The 13,041-nt window shown below is 42.1% G+C and overlaps 1 protein-coding gene across 1 annotated transcript; it reads right to left on the bottom strand.

Annotated features, from left to right (window-relative positions):
* Positions 1-11,177: 11,177 nt before the first annotated feature.
* LOC308088294 (eukaryotic translation initiation factor 3 subunit D-like) lies at positions 11,178-12,821 on the bottom strand (the record flags this gene model as incomplete). The annotated part of the gene is made up of 1 exon (XM_080432694.1): positions 11,178-12,821. The coding sequence occupies one exon, from the start codon at positions 12,819-12,821 to the stop codon at positions 11,178-11,180; it is 1,644 nt and encodes a 547-aa protein (XP_080288820.1).
* Between the last annotated feature and the right edge of the window lie 220 nt (positions 12,822-13,041).

Below are 13,041 nucleotides of genomic sequence, written 5' to 3'. Positions count from 1 at the left end.
ACACAGAGACAGAGAGACACAGAGACAGAGAGACAGAGAGACACAGAGACAGAGACAGAGAGACACAGAGACACAGAGTGAGAGACACAGAGACAGAGAGACAGACAGACAAAAAGCAAAGTGCAATAATAGCACAATAAGACATGGAAACGGAATAGATTGAAATTGAGACAAAGCAAATGATTCCAACAGGTGAAATTACTTTTAAACTCGACCCAGCTGAGGTGGACATACATAGGACGCAGGGGGGCAATCCCAGGTTAAGAACCTCACACATGGACACCTCAACCTATTGCTATTGACAGGAATCGAACGCTCGACCTTCGGACTCACAGGCTGAGACACGACCTGTAGTGCTACAGCTTCGTCCAGGCTGAAGTTGTCTGTTGAAGATCATACATTTTTGCCTTCTGTCATGAACCAAGCCCCTGGCTGAAACTGGTGAAAGTAGCTGATCTACAAGCTCAGAAACACGTTGCTATCTGAAAAGTTGTGAGATTGTAGATCGGCTATTTTCACAATAAAGTACGTCATACATTGAAAAAACATACTCTCAAATAAGCATTTCATGTTATCTTTACCGTTTGCACATGTATTCATTGATACAGTCATGTTTTTTGCAATTCAACTTAAATGAGTCTGCATCAAGTGAGGCTTGAACCGGCAACCTTGCGGTCGTGTGGCACTCACTTAAGGGAGAAGCCATTGGACCAACAGATAAAATCTGTGAAAAAAGAGATCAGACAGATGATACAGTTTCACGCAAATAGCCGAAAAATCCTGGGTTTAAGTGTTTTTCAAACTGCTTAAAATTGCGGACAATGTAAGGGCGGAGTGAGAGACATGGAAACGGAATAGATTGAAGAGAGAGAGAGATGGAAGCAGAATGGATTGATTGGACGTCTCAACCTATTGCCATTAACAGGAATCAAACCCTCAACCTTCGGATTGACAGGCTGCAACACTACCTATAGTGCTATAGCTTTGTCCAGGCTGAGGTTGTCTGTTGAAGATAAAAGTGAACCAGTGAAAGCAGCCGATCTACAAGCTCAGAAACACGTTGCTATCTGAAAAGTTTTGAGATTGTAGATCGGCTATTTTCAGAATGAAGTATGTCATACATTGCAAAAACATACCCTCTCAAATAAGCATTTCATGTTATCTTTACCCTTTGCACATATATTCATTGATACATTCATGTTTTTTGCAATTCAACTTAAATGAGTCTGCATCAAGTGAGGCTTGAACTGGCAACCTTGCAGTCATGAGGCACTCACTTAAGGGAGAAGCCATTGGACCAACAGACAAGACCTGTGAAAAAAGAGATAACACAGCAGCCGATCTACAAGCTCAGAAACACGTTGCTATCTGAAAAGTTGTGAGATTGTAGATCGGCTATTTTCACAATTTTGTCATATATTGCAAAAAATACTCTCTCCAAGAAGCATTTCATGTTACCTTTAACAGTTGCGCATGCATTAATTGATACAGTCATGTTTTGTGCGATACAATTGAGAAGTAGCCAGCAAGAGTTGAGGCTTGAACTGGCGACCTTGGATCCAGAGGCTGATGCTGAAGCGAGACGCCATTGGACCAACAGACCAGAACCAGTGAAAAAAGAATTCACACTAACACTAACACTAAGATCACTCGTTCACAAACCATTTACCAATAGAGAAATTGTGTGTCTCCTCGAAACCGAAACCAGTGAAAGCAGCCGATATACAAGCTCACAAAACGTTGCTATCTAAAAAGTTGTGAGATTGTAGATCGGCTATTTTCACAATGAAGTACGTCATACATTGAAAAAACATACTCTCAAATAAACATTTCATGTTATCTTTACCGTTTGCACATGTATTCATTGATACAGTCATTACGGGGCCAGAGCTCAGCTCTGGACCTGTTTTATTATTCCCTGTATTCTGTTTCTTCTGCCACTTTTCGCAGTTCTGGGTGAACCGTGCTGTCGCTTTTTACGAAACTCGGCCATATGGTAGATGGTCATGAAAAACTATCAAGAAATAAATCTCACAATCTTTCGTCAAAAGGTGGCGCTATAGCACTCAATTGAAAATGCCAACTTTGAACAGGTACAACTCATGCCCTGTTTGACCTACAGCCATAAAACTTCAATACACACATGCGTCTACTCATGATGAACAACTTTAACCCTCTGACTTTTGACCTCTGACCTTTAGATCTCCCACCATTTTGAATTATATGAAAAACAGTTAAAACCTATCTCCTCCTGGGATTTTTGAGTAATCTGCACGAAACGTTTTACACATGAACTTTGGACCTATGCCGACAAACTGATGCAAAAGATTTTCCATAAGTGAAAAAATGAAGCTTTAATGAGCCAATGAATATTGCAGTTTTATGACAATTATTCATCTGCCCCTAACACATACATGCAGACTCACATTTCTTTGAAACTTTGCGTTAATGTTGAGGGTCATTCCAAATATTACTGAAACCAATCTTACTCCAATTGGTCAAAGGGGGGCGCTATAGCGACTTTTTGAAAGTGCAAACTTTAAACAGGCAAAAGTCATGCCTCGTTTGGCCGACAGCCATTAAACCTGCTTACACATGTGCCTTGACTCATGAGGAACACATGTATCACGTTGACCAGTAAGCTCCGCCCTTAGATTGTCCGCAATTTTGAGCAGTTTGAAAAACACTTAAACCCAGGATTTTTCATCTATTTGCGTGAAACTGTATCTGTGTGATCTCCTTTTTCACAAGTTCTTGTCTGTTGGTCCAATGGCTTCTCCCTTAAACGTGTGCCTCACAACCTGAAGGTTGCCAGTTCAAGCCTCACTTGATGCGGACTTCATTAAAGTTGCATTGCACACAACACAACATGATTGTGTCAATTAATACATGTGCAATTGTTAAACATAACCTGAAATACTTATTTGAGAGGGTATGTTTTTGCAATGTATGACATACTTCATTCTGAAAATAGCCGATCTACAATCTCAAAACTTTTCAGATAGCAACGTGTTTCTGAGTTTGTAGATCGGCTGCTTTCACTGGTTCACTTTTATCTTCAACAGACAACCTCAGCCTGGACAAAGCTATAGCACTATAGGTAATGTTGCAGCCCGTCAATCCGAAGGTTGAGGGTTAGATTCCTGTTAATGGCAATAGGTTGACACGTCCAATCAATCCATTCTGCTTCCATCCTTCTCTCTCTTCAATCTATTGTTTCCATGTCTCTCTCTCTTCAATCTATTCCGTTTCCATGTGTCTCTCTCCGCCCTTAGATTGTTCGCAATTTTGAGCAGTTTGAAAAACACTTAAACCCAGGATTTTTCAGTTATTTGCGTGAAATGGTATCATCTGTCTGACCTCCGTTTTCACTGTATCAGGTCTGTTGGTCCAATCAATGGCTTCCCGCTTAAGTGAATGTTTCACAACATCAAGGTTGCCGGTTCAAGCCTCACTTGGTGGATACTTCATTTAAAGTGCATTGCAAACTACAAGACTGTATTAATGAATACATATGCAATTGATAAAGATAACATGAAATGCTTATCTGAGAAGGTCTGTTTTTGCAATGTATGACATACTTCATTCTGAAAATAGCCGATCTACAATCTCAAAACTTTTCAGATAGCAACGTGTTTCTGAGCTTGTAGATCGGCTGCTTTCACTGGTTCAGTTTTATCTTCAACAGACAACCTCAGCCTGGTCAAAGCTATAGCACTATAGGTAGTGTTGCAGCCTGTCAATCCAAAGGTTGAGGGTTCGATTCCTGTTAATGGCAATAGGTTGACACGTCCAATCAATCCATTCTGCTTCCATCTTTCTCTCTCTTCAATCTATTGTTTCCATGTCTCTCTCTCTTCAATCTATTCCGTTTCCATGTCTCTCTCTCCGCCCTTAGATTGTCCGCAATTTTGAGCAGTTTGAAAAACACTTAAACCCAGGATTTTTCAGTTATTTGCGTGAAATGGTATCATCTGTCTGACCTCCGTTTTCACTGGATTAGGTCTGTTGGTCCAATGGCTTCCCGCTTAAGTGAATGTTTCATAACATCAAGGTTGGCGGTTCAAGCCTCACTTGGTGGAGACTTCATTTAAAGTGCATTGCAAACAACAAGACTGAATAATGGCAATAGGTTGAGATGTCCAATCAATCCATTCTGCTTCCATCTCTCTCTCTCTTCAATCTATTATGTTTCCATGTCTGTCTCTCTCTCTCAATTAATGCATGTGCAACTGTTAAAGGTAACATGAAATGCTTCTTGGAGAGAGTATGTTTTTGCAATGTATGACAAACTTCATTGTGAAAATAGCCGATCTACAATCTCACAACTTTTCAGATACTGTAGCAACGTTTTGTGAGCTTGTAGATCGGCTACTTTCACTAGTTTTCGTTCCGAGGAGACACAAAAATGCCTTTATTGGTAAATGGTTTGTGAACCAGTGATCTAGAGTAGTTCGGGACACAGAGGCTTGGTTCATAATGAACGGAAATACTTATAAATATCAACAGACACTACCAGTAATTGTGTCAATTAATACATAATGCAATTGATAAAGATAACCTGAAATGCTTATTTGAGAGGGTATGAAGTATGTATGACATACTTCATTCTGAAAATAGCCGATCTACAATCTCAAAACCTTTCAGATAGCAACGTTCTTTCTGAGCTTGTAGATCGGCTGCTTTCACTGGTTCACTTTTATCTTCAACAGACAACCTCAGCCTGGACAAAGCAATAGCACTATAGGTAGTGTTGCAGCCTGTCAATTCGAAGGTTGATGGTTCAATTCCTGTTAATGGCAATAGGTTGAGATGTCCAATCAATCCATTCTGCTTCCATCTCTCTCTCTCTCTTCAATCTATTATGTTTCCATGTCTCTCTCTCTCTTCAATCTATTCTGTTTCCATGTCTCTCTCTCTCTCTCTCTTCAATCTATTCCGTTTCCATGTCTCCCTCTTCAATCTATTCCGTTTCCATGTCTCTCTCTCTCTCTCTCTCTCTTTTGAGGGGCGGCCATAGCTGAGTGGTTAGTGAGCCAGCCTAGGGAGCCAGAGGCCCTAGTTGCCCCAGGTACGATTCCAGGCCAGGCCAGCAAATGAAATTTGTCCCTGAGCAAGACTCTTAACCCCTAATTGCTCACAGGCCCTCATTGGAAACAAGACCGCAAGGACTTTCATGAACAGACCTGTTAAAGGAATTATCCTTATCTCTTCAATCTATTCCGTTTCCATGTCTCTCTCCGATCTACAATCTCACAACTTTTCAGATAGCAACGTATTTCTGAGCTTGTAGGTCGGCTGCTTTCACTGGTTCACTTTTATCTTCAACAGACAACCTCAATCTGTACAAAGCTAGAGCACTATAGGTAGTGTTGCAGCCTGTCAATCCGAAGGTTGAGGGTTCGATTCCTGTTAATGGCAATAGGTTGAGATGTCCATTCAATCCGTTCTGCTTCCATCTCTCTCTCTCTTCAGTCTATTATGTTTCCATGTCTCTCTCTCTCTCTTCAATCTATTCCGTTTCCATGTCTCTCTCACTCTCTCTCTTCAATCTATTCCGTTTCCATGTCTCTCTCTCTCTTCAATCTATTCCTTTTCCAAGTCTCTCTCTCTCTTTCTCTTCAATCTGTTCAGTTTCTCTCTCTCTCTCTTTCTCTTCAATCTATTCCTTTTCTCTCTCTTTCTCTCTCTCTCTCTCTCTCTTCAATCTATTCTCTCTCTCTCTTCAATCTATTCCGTTTCTCTCTCTCTCTTTCTCTTCAATCTATTCCGTTTCTCTCTCTCTTCAATCTATTCCGTTTATCTCTCTTCAATCTATTCCGTCTCTCTCTCTCTCTCTCATAATTATGTTATTTTAGAAAGTGAGCAACAGCAACAGTCCACCTGGCCTATTCCCATGGATTGGATTCTCTCTCTCTCTCTCTCTCTCTCTCTCTCTCTCTCTCTCTCTCTCTCTCTCTCTCTCTCTCTCTCTCTCTCTCTCTCTCTCTCTCTCTCTCTCTCTCTCTCTCTCTCTCTCTCTCTCTCTCTCTCTCTCTCTCTCTCTCTCTCTCTCTCTCTCTCTCTCTCTCTGCTGCTTGCAGCTATATTGTTTTTTGCAATTCAACTTAAATGAGTCTGCATCAAGTGAGGCTTGAACCGGCAACCTTGCGGTCGTGAGGCACACGTTTAAGGGAGAAGCCATTGGAGCAACAGACAAGAACCTGTGAAAAAGGAGATCACACAGATGATACAGTTTCACGCAAATAGCTGAAAAATCCTGGGTTTAAGTGTTTTTCAAACTGCTCAAAATTGCGGACAATCTAAGGGCGGAGCTTACTGGTCAACGTGATACATGTGTTCCTCATGAGTCCAGGCACATGTGTAAGCAGGTTTAATGGCTGTCGGCCAAACCAGGCATGACTTTTGCCTGTTTAAAGTTTGCACTTTCAAAAAATCGCTATAGCGCCCCCCTTTGACCAATTGGAGTAAGATTGGTTTCAGTAATATTTGGAATGACCCTCAACATTAACGCAAAGTTTCAAAGAAATGTGAGTCTGCATGTATGTGTTAGGGGCAGATGAATAATTGTTATAAAACTGCAATATTCATTGGCTCATTAAAGCTTAATTTTTTCACTTATGGAAAATCTTTTGCACAGGTTTGTCGGCATAGGTCCAAAGTTCATGTGTAAAACGTTTCGTGCAGATTGCTCAAAAATCCCAGGAGGAGATAGATTTAGCTGCTTTTCATATAATTCAAAATGGTGGGAGATCTAAAGGTCAGAGGTCAAAAGTCAGAGGGTTAAAATTGTTCATCATGAGTAGACGCATGTGTGTATTGAAGTTTTATGGCTGTAGGTCAAACAGGGTGCTATAGCGCCACCTTTTGACGAAAGATTGTGAGATTTATTTCTTGATAGTTTTTCATGACCATCTACCATATGGCAGAGTTTCGTAAAAAGCGACAGCACGGTTCACCCAGAACTGCGAAAAGTGGCGGAAACAGAAGAATACGTACAATATTAAAACAGGTCCAGAGCTGAGCTCTGGCCCCGTAATAATAATAATAATAATGATAGAGTAGGCCTAATTAGTCTTATGTATCTCTCTTTACTGTTTAACTTTAAAGTAGACACTGTAAATTAGAAACCATACCTTACACAAACTTCCAGATATGTCACTATGTTTTAGTCACCTAAAAAATAGGTTGCTCAAAGTACAGGTAACTATTTTACTTCATTAAATTTTTATCTCACGATTTTGTAACCCATTTTTTCACCCAGTGCCAATTGCCTAAGCATGTAATCCTGGGAGCTACTCTCCCTCTACCAGCCTGGGGAGAACCCCGAAATTAGCTCATGCTTCCTTCAATGTATGAGGAGTGAGCAGGCCGCTTCTTATCACCTGACAGGGGGGGAGTTTCCCCGGTAGGACGTAGCGCATGGAAGGAACACGTTATTCCAACCAGTTCCTGACCTTTCCCCTCCATCAGGCGTCCTGGCTGACTAGGGGGATTACTGCAATTGTTTTTGTGAGGGTACCTACTCTATGAGAACATGCAAACTCCACACAGAAAGGCCCTTTCGCTCAAAATAACTATTAAGGGAATAGGTTCGTTATTATTCATTGAAATGGCTATTGCTACAAACCTTTTTCACTGTTTCCTTTTAATCAGTTACATAAAAAAAGAGAGAATATCATCTATTCATTCATTTGTCATCAGCACTTTCCTATCTGAACATACCATCACTGCATATGTGTGTGTGTGTGTGTGTGTGTGTGTGTGTGTGTGTGTGTGTGTGTGTGTGTGTGTGTGTGTGTGTGTGTGTGTGTGTGTGTGTGTGTGTGTGTGTGTGTGTGTGTGTGTGTGTGTGTGTGTGTGTGGATACAGCATTTCCCTTCATTCAGTTATATAACCATTCTAAAGACAGAGAATCTAATAATCCTTTCACCCATGAGCTCTTCATGATCGAGGGTCCACCAGAACATTAGAGAATAGATATACAGTATACCGTATATAAATGTACAGTATATTTGTAAGTATACTCTCACCAATGTGGTGGTGAGAGTGTGGTGAGAGGTAGTGAAGGAGTTTAAATACTGGGGTCGACTGTCCAAAGTAATGGGGAGAGCAGAAGAGAGATGAAGACAGTGCAGGCAGGGTGGAATGGGTGGAGAAAAATGTCAGGAGTGATTTGTGACAGAAGGTTACCAAGAGTGAAAGGGAAGGTGTATAAGACGATACCATGCTGTACGGCTTAGAAACGGTGGCACTGATAAAAAGACAGGAGGCAGAGAGATGGTTTGAACATGTGTGGAAGAGCCATGATGGGTAGGCTACTATAGTGTGAGGATGCTGAAAATGGAGCTGCCAAGGCAAGAGGGGAAGAGGAAGGCCAAAGAAGAGGTTTATGGATGCTGTCAGAGAGGATATACAGGTGGGCTTGAGTGACCAAGGAAGATGCAGATGACAGGAACAGATGGAAACAGATTATCCGCTGTGGCAACAACCCCTAACAGGAATTAGCCAAAAAGAGATGAAAAAGAAGAAGACTCTCACCATTGCATTACTACATAGTAGAGACATACTATTCATTGAGTGATTTGTTTAAATAGTGTGGCATGACATGTGGATTTACCCTATGTGGTTTTACCTTTCCTTGTTGCACAAAGACCTATGTCCCTTTATACCATAGCTGTTACACTGTGGTATAAAGTCTAGTGAACTGAACCTGCAGCTACTTTTTTATCACACAACTTTATTTGCTACTGTTCTAAACATCATATTATGCTATCTGTATATGTAAATGTGTGTGTGTGTTCGTCCGTGGACAGCTAATCTCCGGCACGGTTTGACCGATCGGTGTGAAACTGCACGCACACTCCCTGGAGGCCAGAGCAGATTTTTCACATCGGCCTGTTATAGCGCCACCAGAAGGCCGACATTTGCAAAACATCTTTTTTGCTATTACTCCTACCGATTTTGTCCAAACATCATGCAAATCTGTACATACAGTATTATCTCTATAGTCATGTCATCAAGATGGACCTGCCCGATCTTTCATATTTCATCCTGATTGGCTAAGATTGACTTCTACTACCTGGCCTGGTGGAGAACCATGCATGCTCCGAGGAGCCATTTTTTTGTAGTTATTCATGATTTCAGTCAGTATAACCTCTTTATGTTCAGTGAATGACAATAAAATACACAATACGAATACACCATATCTCGAAACGATATGAAAAACTTCCAAGAACCATTTTAGGTGATTAACATTTCCCCATTCTTGTTTTCTTGGCTCAAAGAACAATGAGTGAATGAAGAGATTTGAGTATTATTCGTGCTGATACGTAAATGGAAAGAATATTTCATAGCCTCCAATTTAATCTCATCTCTCATTATGCCGGGAAAAGATATTTTAAAAGATCAAAGTGTTAACTATTAAACCATGTAATGGGCCAACCTCCCAGTTTTTAGTTTTTTAGATGTTAACTCCATAAAATGACATATCTGACGGGTTTTGAACAAAATGCCTCAAATCATGAAAGCAGCGTGCGATTCCTGTGAAAATGTGCACGCACATTCCTACTAGGCAGAGGAAGACATTGGCCTGTTATAGCGCCACCAGCAGGTCTAATTTAGCAAAACATATTTATGGAACAAAATGCCTCAAATCATGAATGCAGTGTCCGATTGCCGTGAAGAAATGAAAAGAAATGGCACCCTTTTCACAATGGCCTATTATAGCGCCACCAGGAGGCCACAATACCCTACCTGACCTGGTGGAGACCTGTGCTCCGAGGTAGTTTTTGGGCGGTGTAGCCGCCCCTATAAGTGGGGTTGGGACACCTCATTAGTACACCCTTCGCTGTACTGTGATTGGCTCATAATTAGTACACCCCTAGTATTAGTACACCCCTAGCTGTACTGTGATTGGCTGACTCTATTGGCTGACTCTATTCAGCACTGTGATTGGCTAGCGAGACACATGATGAAATCAATAACCTATAAATAGGACTATGCACTTAAAAAAACCAACTTTTTTTTAAAGTGAGCTTCCATCACTGTGATGACCACTGTGATAACCACACCGCCCACTTCACACTGGGTGTGATGTTTGGGCGGTGAAACCGCCCATATAAGTGAGGTTTGGATATTTGTACAACAAATCCTGCGCTGTGATTGGCCAAAAATGTACCCCGCCTAACCCTGCACCGTGATTGGCCAATCACAGTCTATTCAGGACTGTGATTGGCCAGTGTCACATGACACATGTGCATAGCCCTATATAAGAAACCATAACTTAAAAAAAAACATAAATTTGTTTTTTTTAAGTTATGGTTTCTTCCATCATAAAGAGTGTTTCAATAAATGTATTTATTTTTTGTACATGATTGGTTGACTCCATTCAGTATTGTGATTAGCTAGCAAGACACCGCCCACTTCACACAGGGTGTGATTTTTTTAATACTTTTAACAAACAAATTAAAACATTTTCTTGAAGTTGTGAATCCTTGTCTGAGACAAGCGTGTTTTCTGGTTTAGATGTAAAAAAAAAAGAAGGGAAACCAGACCAAAACATTGTATAAATCGTATGTAATTCATACTGTTTAATCCTTTAAAGAGGTGGTGCCATGGTTTTGCACTTTTTCTGTTTTTCATGTGTCTATGAGGTTGATAGAACTTCATTAAGCCCCCTGGTGGTGTTTTTATGGTGTTTTATGTCTTCTCTGACTATTTTGAGTTTCTACCTGGAGGCTGAAACCTTGAGGGTCAAACGTGCCAATAGAGAAACAGCGCTTTAGTGACATAGTAAAAACATACCCTCCCCCTCATTATCATAACACAACAGGTGTGGGCATGAGGAGGAGGAGGGACTAGGACAGGTGGGTGGTGCTAAGGTGGTGGAGGAGGTGCTAAGGTGAGAACCAGGTATACTTAATGAACTGGAGGCGTGTCCACATAAATTTTAACAATTTCTGTACACATTTTTTTTAAAAATCTTCCTCCTAGTATAACCATAATACCTGATGATCATGTTTTAGGGGGGGGGGGGGAATCACTGAAAAAAAGTCTTTAAGAATATATTTTCACGGACACATGGACATGCTGACGACACACAGATATTCCATGCATTTATAGTTAGATGGTTCATGTGCAAGTAGGACACTTTGGTCACTAAAGTAGCTTACGCCTCAATTTTCCTCATCTTCCTCCTCCTCATCATCTTCCTCCTCCTCATCGTCCTCATCTACATCAGAGCTGAACGTGCCATCAGGCAGGCTGTACACACGGATCATTTGCTTGTTAGGATCTTTGAGGATGAGGTACTTGCCCTCGTCCAGCTTGCGGCAGATATCTATGATGCAGCGAAGGATTCCCCAGGCGTTCTCCATGCTCAGGTTGATCTGGCTGGCAAACTCATTGGGCTTGAACTGTTGGGTGCCCAGGATGACGTGGCGAGTAGAGTTTGTCACATGGTAGCGAGACACATATCCCAGCTTTAGGTACTCAGATCTAGCCAGTATGGCACAGCAGGTCCAGCGTGCCAGTTTGTAGCTGTTATTCTTCAGCTCGGTGGCCAGGACAGCTCCTCTCTGGGAGTCCAACTTCTGACGCCAATCTATTACATTAGAATGATTGGAGTCCCAGTCGTTCAGGGTCTTGATGTTAATAAAAGACACCTCACTGTTGGATCCAGTCATCACACCGTCATGTTCACAGCGAACAACCAAGTCGATGTCCTCACCCAGCTTCCAGAGCCGGTACCTGTAGGCAACAGAGGTCACATCACTCTTATCCATGTCTTCCTCCACAAAAGGATTTGGGTTGGGAAACTTGTAAGGCTCTCCTCCCACGCGCAAACACTGCTGGCTAAAGTTGTGGTTGATGTACGTGGCCTCCATAGCCAGGTTACGGGGAGAGTTGAAAGAATTGCCTTCATCTTGGGGTGGCTCATTAGCGGTCTCACTCACAGTTAACAAATCAAAGTCACAGTTGTCTCTCTTGTCGAAAAAGAGCTTGTTGCCCACTTTCTGCACAATGATATCCCAAGAGTTGACTGAGCGTGTGCAGCACATCAAGGTGGCTAAGATGGCATCAGTGGCAAACACATTACCCTGGGTTTTAGCCAGCTTGCGAATGACGGGATCATCTGAGGTAGTGACAGTCTGGAAGTTATCTCTCTTGATGCTTTTGAGTTGCCTTTCATTGCGAGTAGTGATGCGATCAAAGGCCTTGTCATAATACTTCAACGTGCCGCAGCACTCAATGTCAGTAGGATCAGCTACCTCCATGTATCTCATTTTCATCAGACTGGGGAAGTCCAACTCCTCCTTCACCTCCCAGTCGCTCCTCACCTCAACAGAAGAGTCTCTGGGCTTCAGCTGGGATTTCTGGTACCACTTCTGCCTTTTCTGGTCCAACTTCCGACCCGTGCGATCTTTATGATTCTGCTTGAAACTGTTGGGCAGGGTCTGCATGTTGGAATGAGTGAAGTTTCTACGGTCCTTGTTGTCCCTGCGTATATTCCTTACAGGATACCGCTTTCGATTCTTCTGGTAGAGAGTCTTCTGCGTCTTGGCAGTGTCAAGTACCAACTGGAAGCCCTCCTCCTCCTCATGGAAGTAGGCATACTGATTACCACCCCCAAACTGAGATATATATTTATTTGTATATCTCTTATCTTGATACGTTTGACCAGTCCAATCAGCCACCTTCCCCAAACGGTCTGCTTTGCTGAAGGGCTGATAGGGCATGTCTTTGAACTGCTCTGGAACTGCACGAGGACCCCATCCTGATGGATTGTCCTGGATCACAATGCCGGGAAAACTTGCCATGATCGTTCAAGGTGTAACCTTTCAATTCTGTGTGGTCCGGTTTTGAGCTGCCTTGACGCCCATGTCTATGATGTCACTATGATGTCAGCCGTACCCCCAAAATTGGAGGTCCATGCATGACATGAGACTGGGCCTCCAAGTACTCTGAGGGGCAATAGTAGGTAACCATGGCAACCTGACATCAATTGACATGGATGCCGTCAGGGGCCTTTTTAAAAGC

The sequence above is a fragment of the Gymnoscopelus braueri genome (genome assembly GCF_963280865.1).
Source record: "Gymnoscopelus braueri genome assembly, chromosome: 1".
In the NCBI taxonomy this organism is placed as follows: domain Eukaryota; kingdom Metazoa; phylum Chordata; class Actinopteri; order Myctophiformes; family Myctophidae; genus Gymnoscopelus; species Gymnoscopelus braueri.
This window is presented reverse-complemented; position numbering and strand designations above follow the sequence as displayed.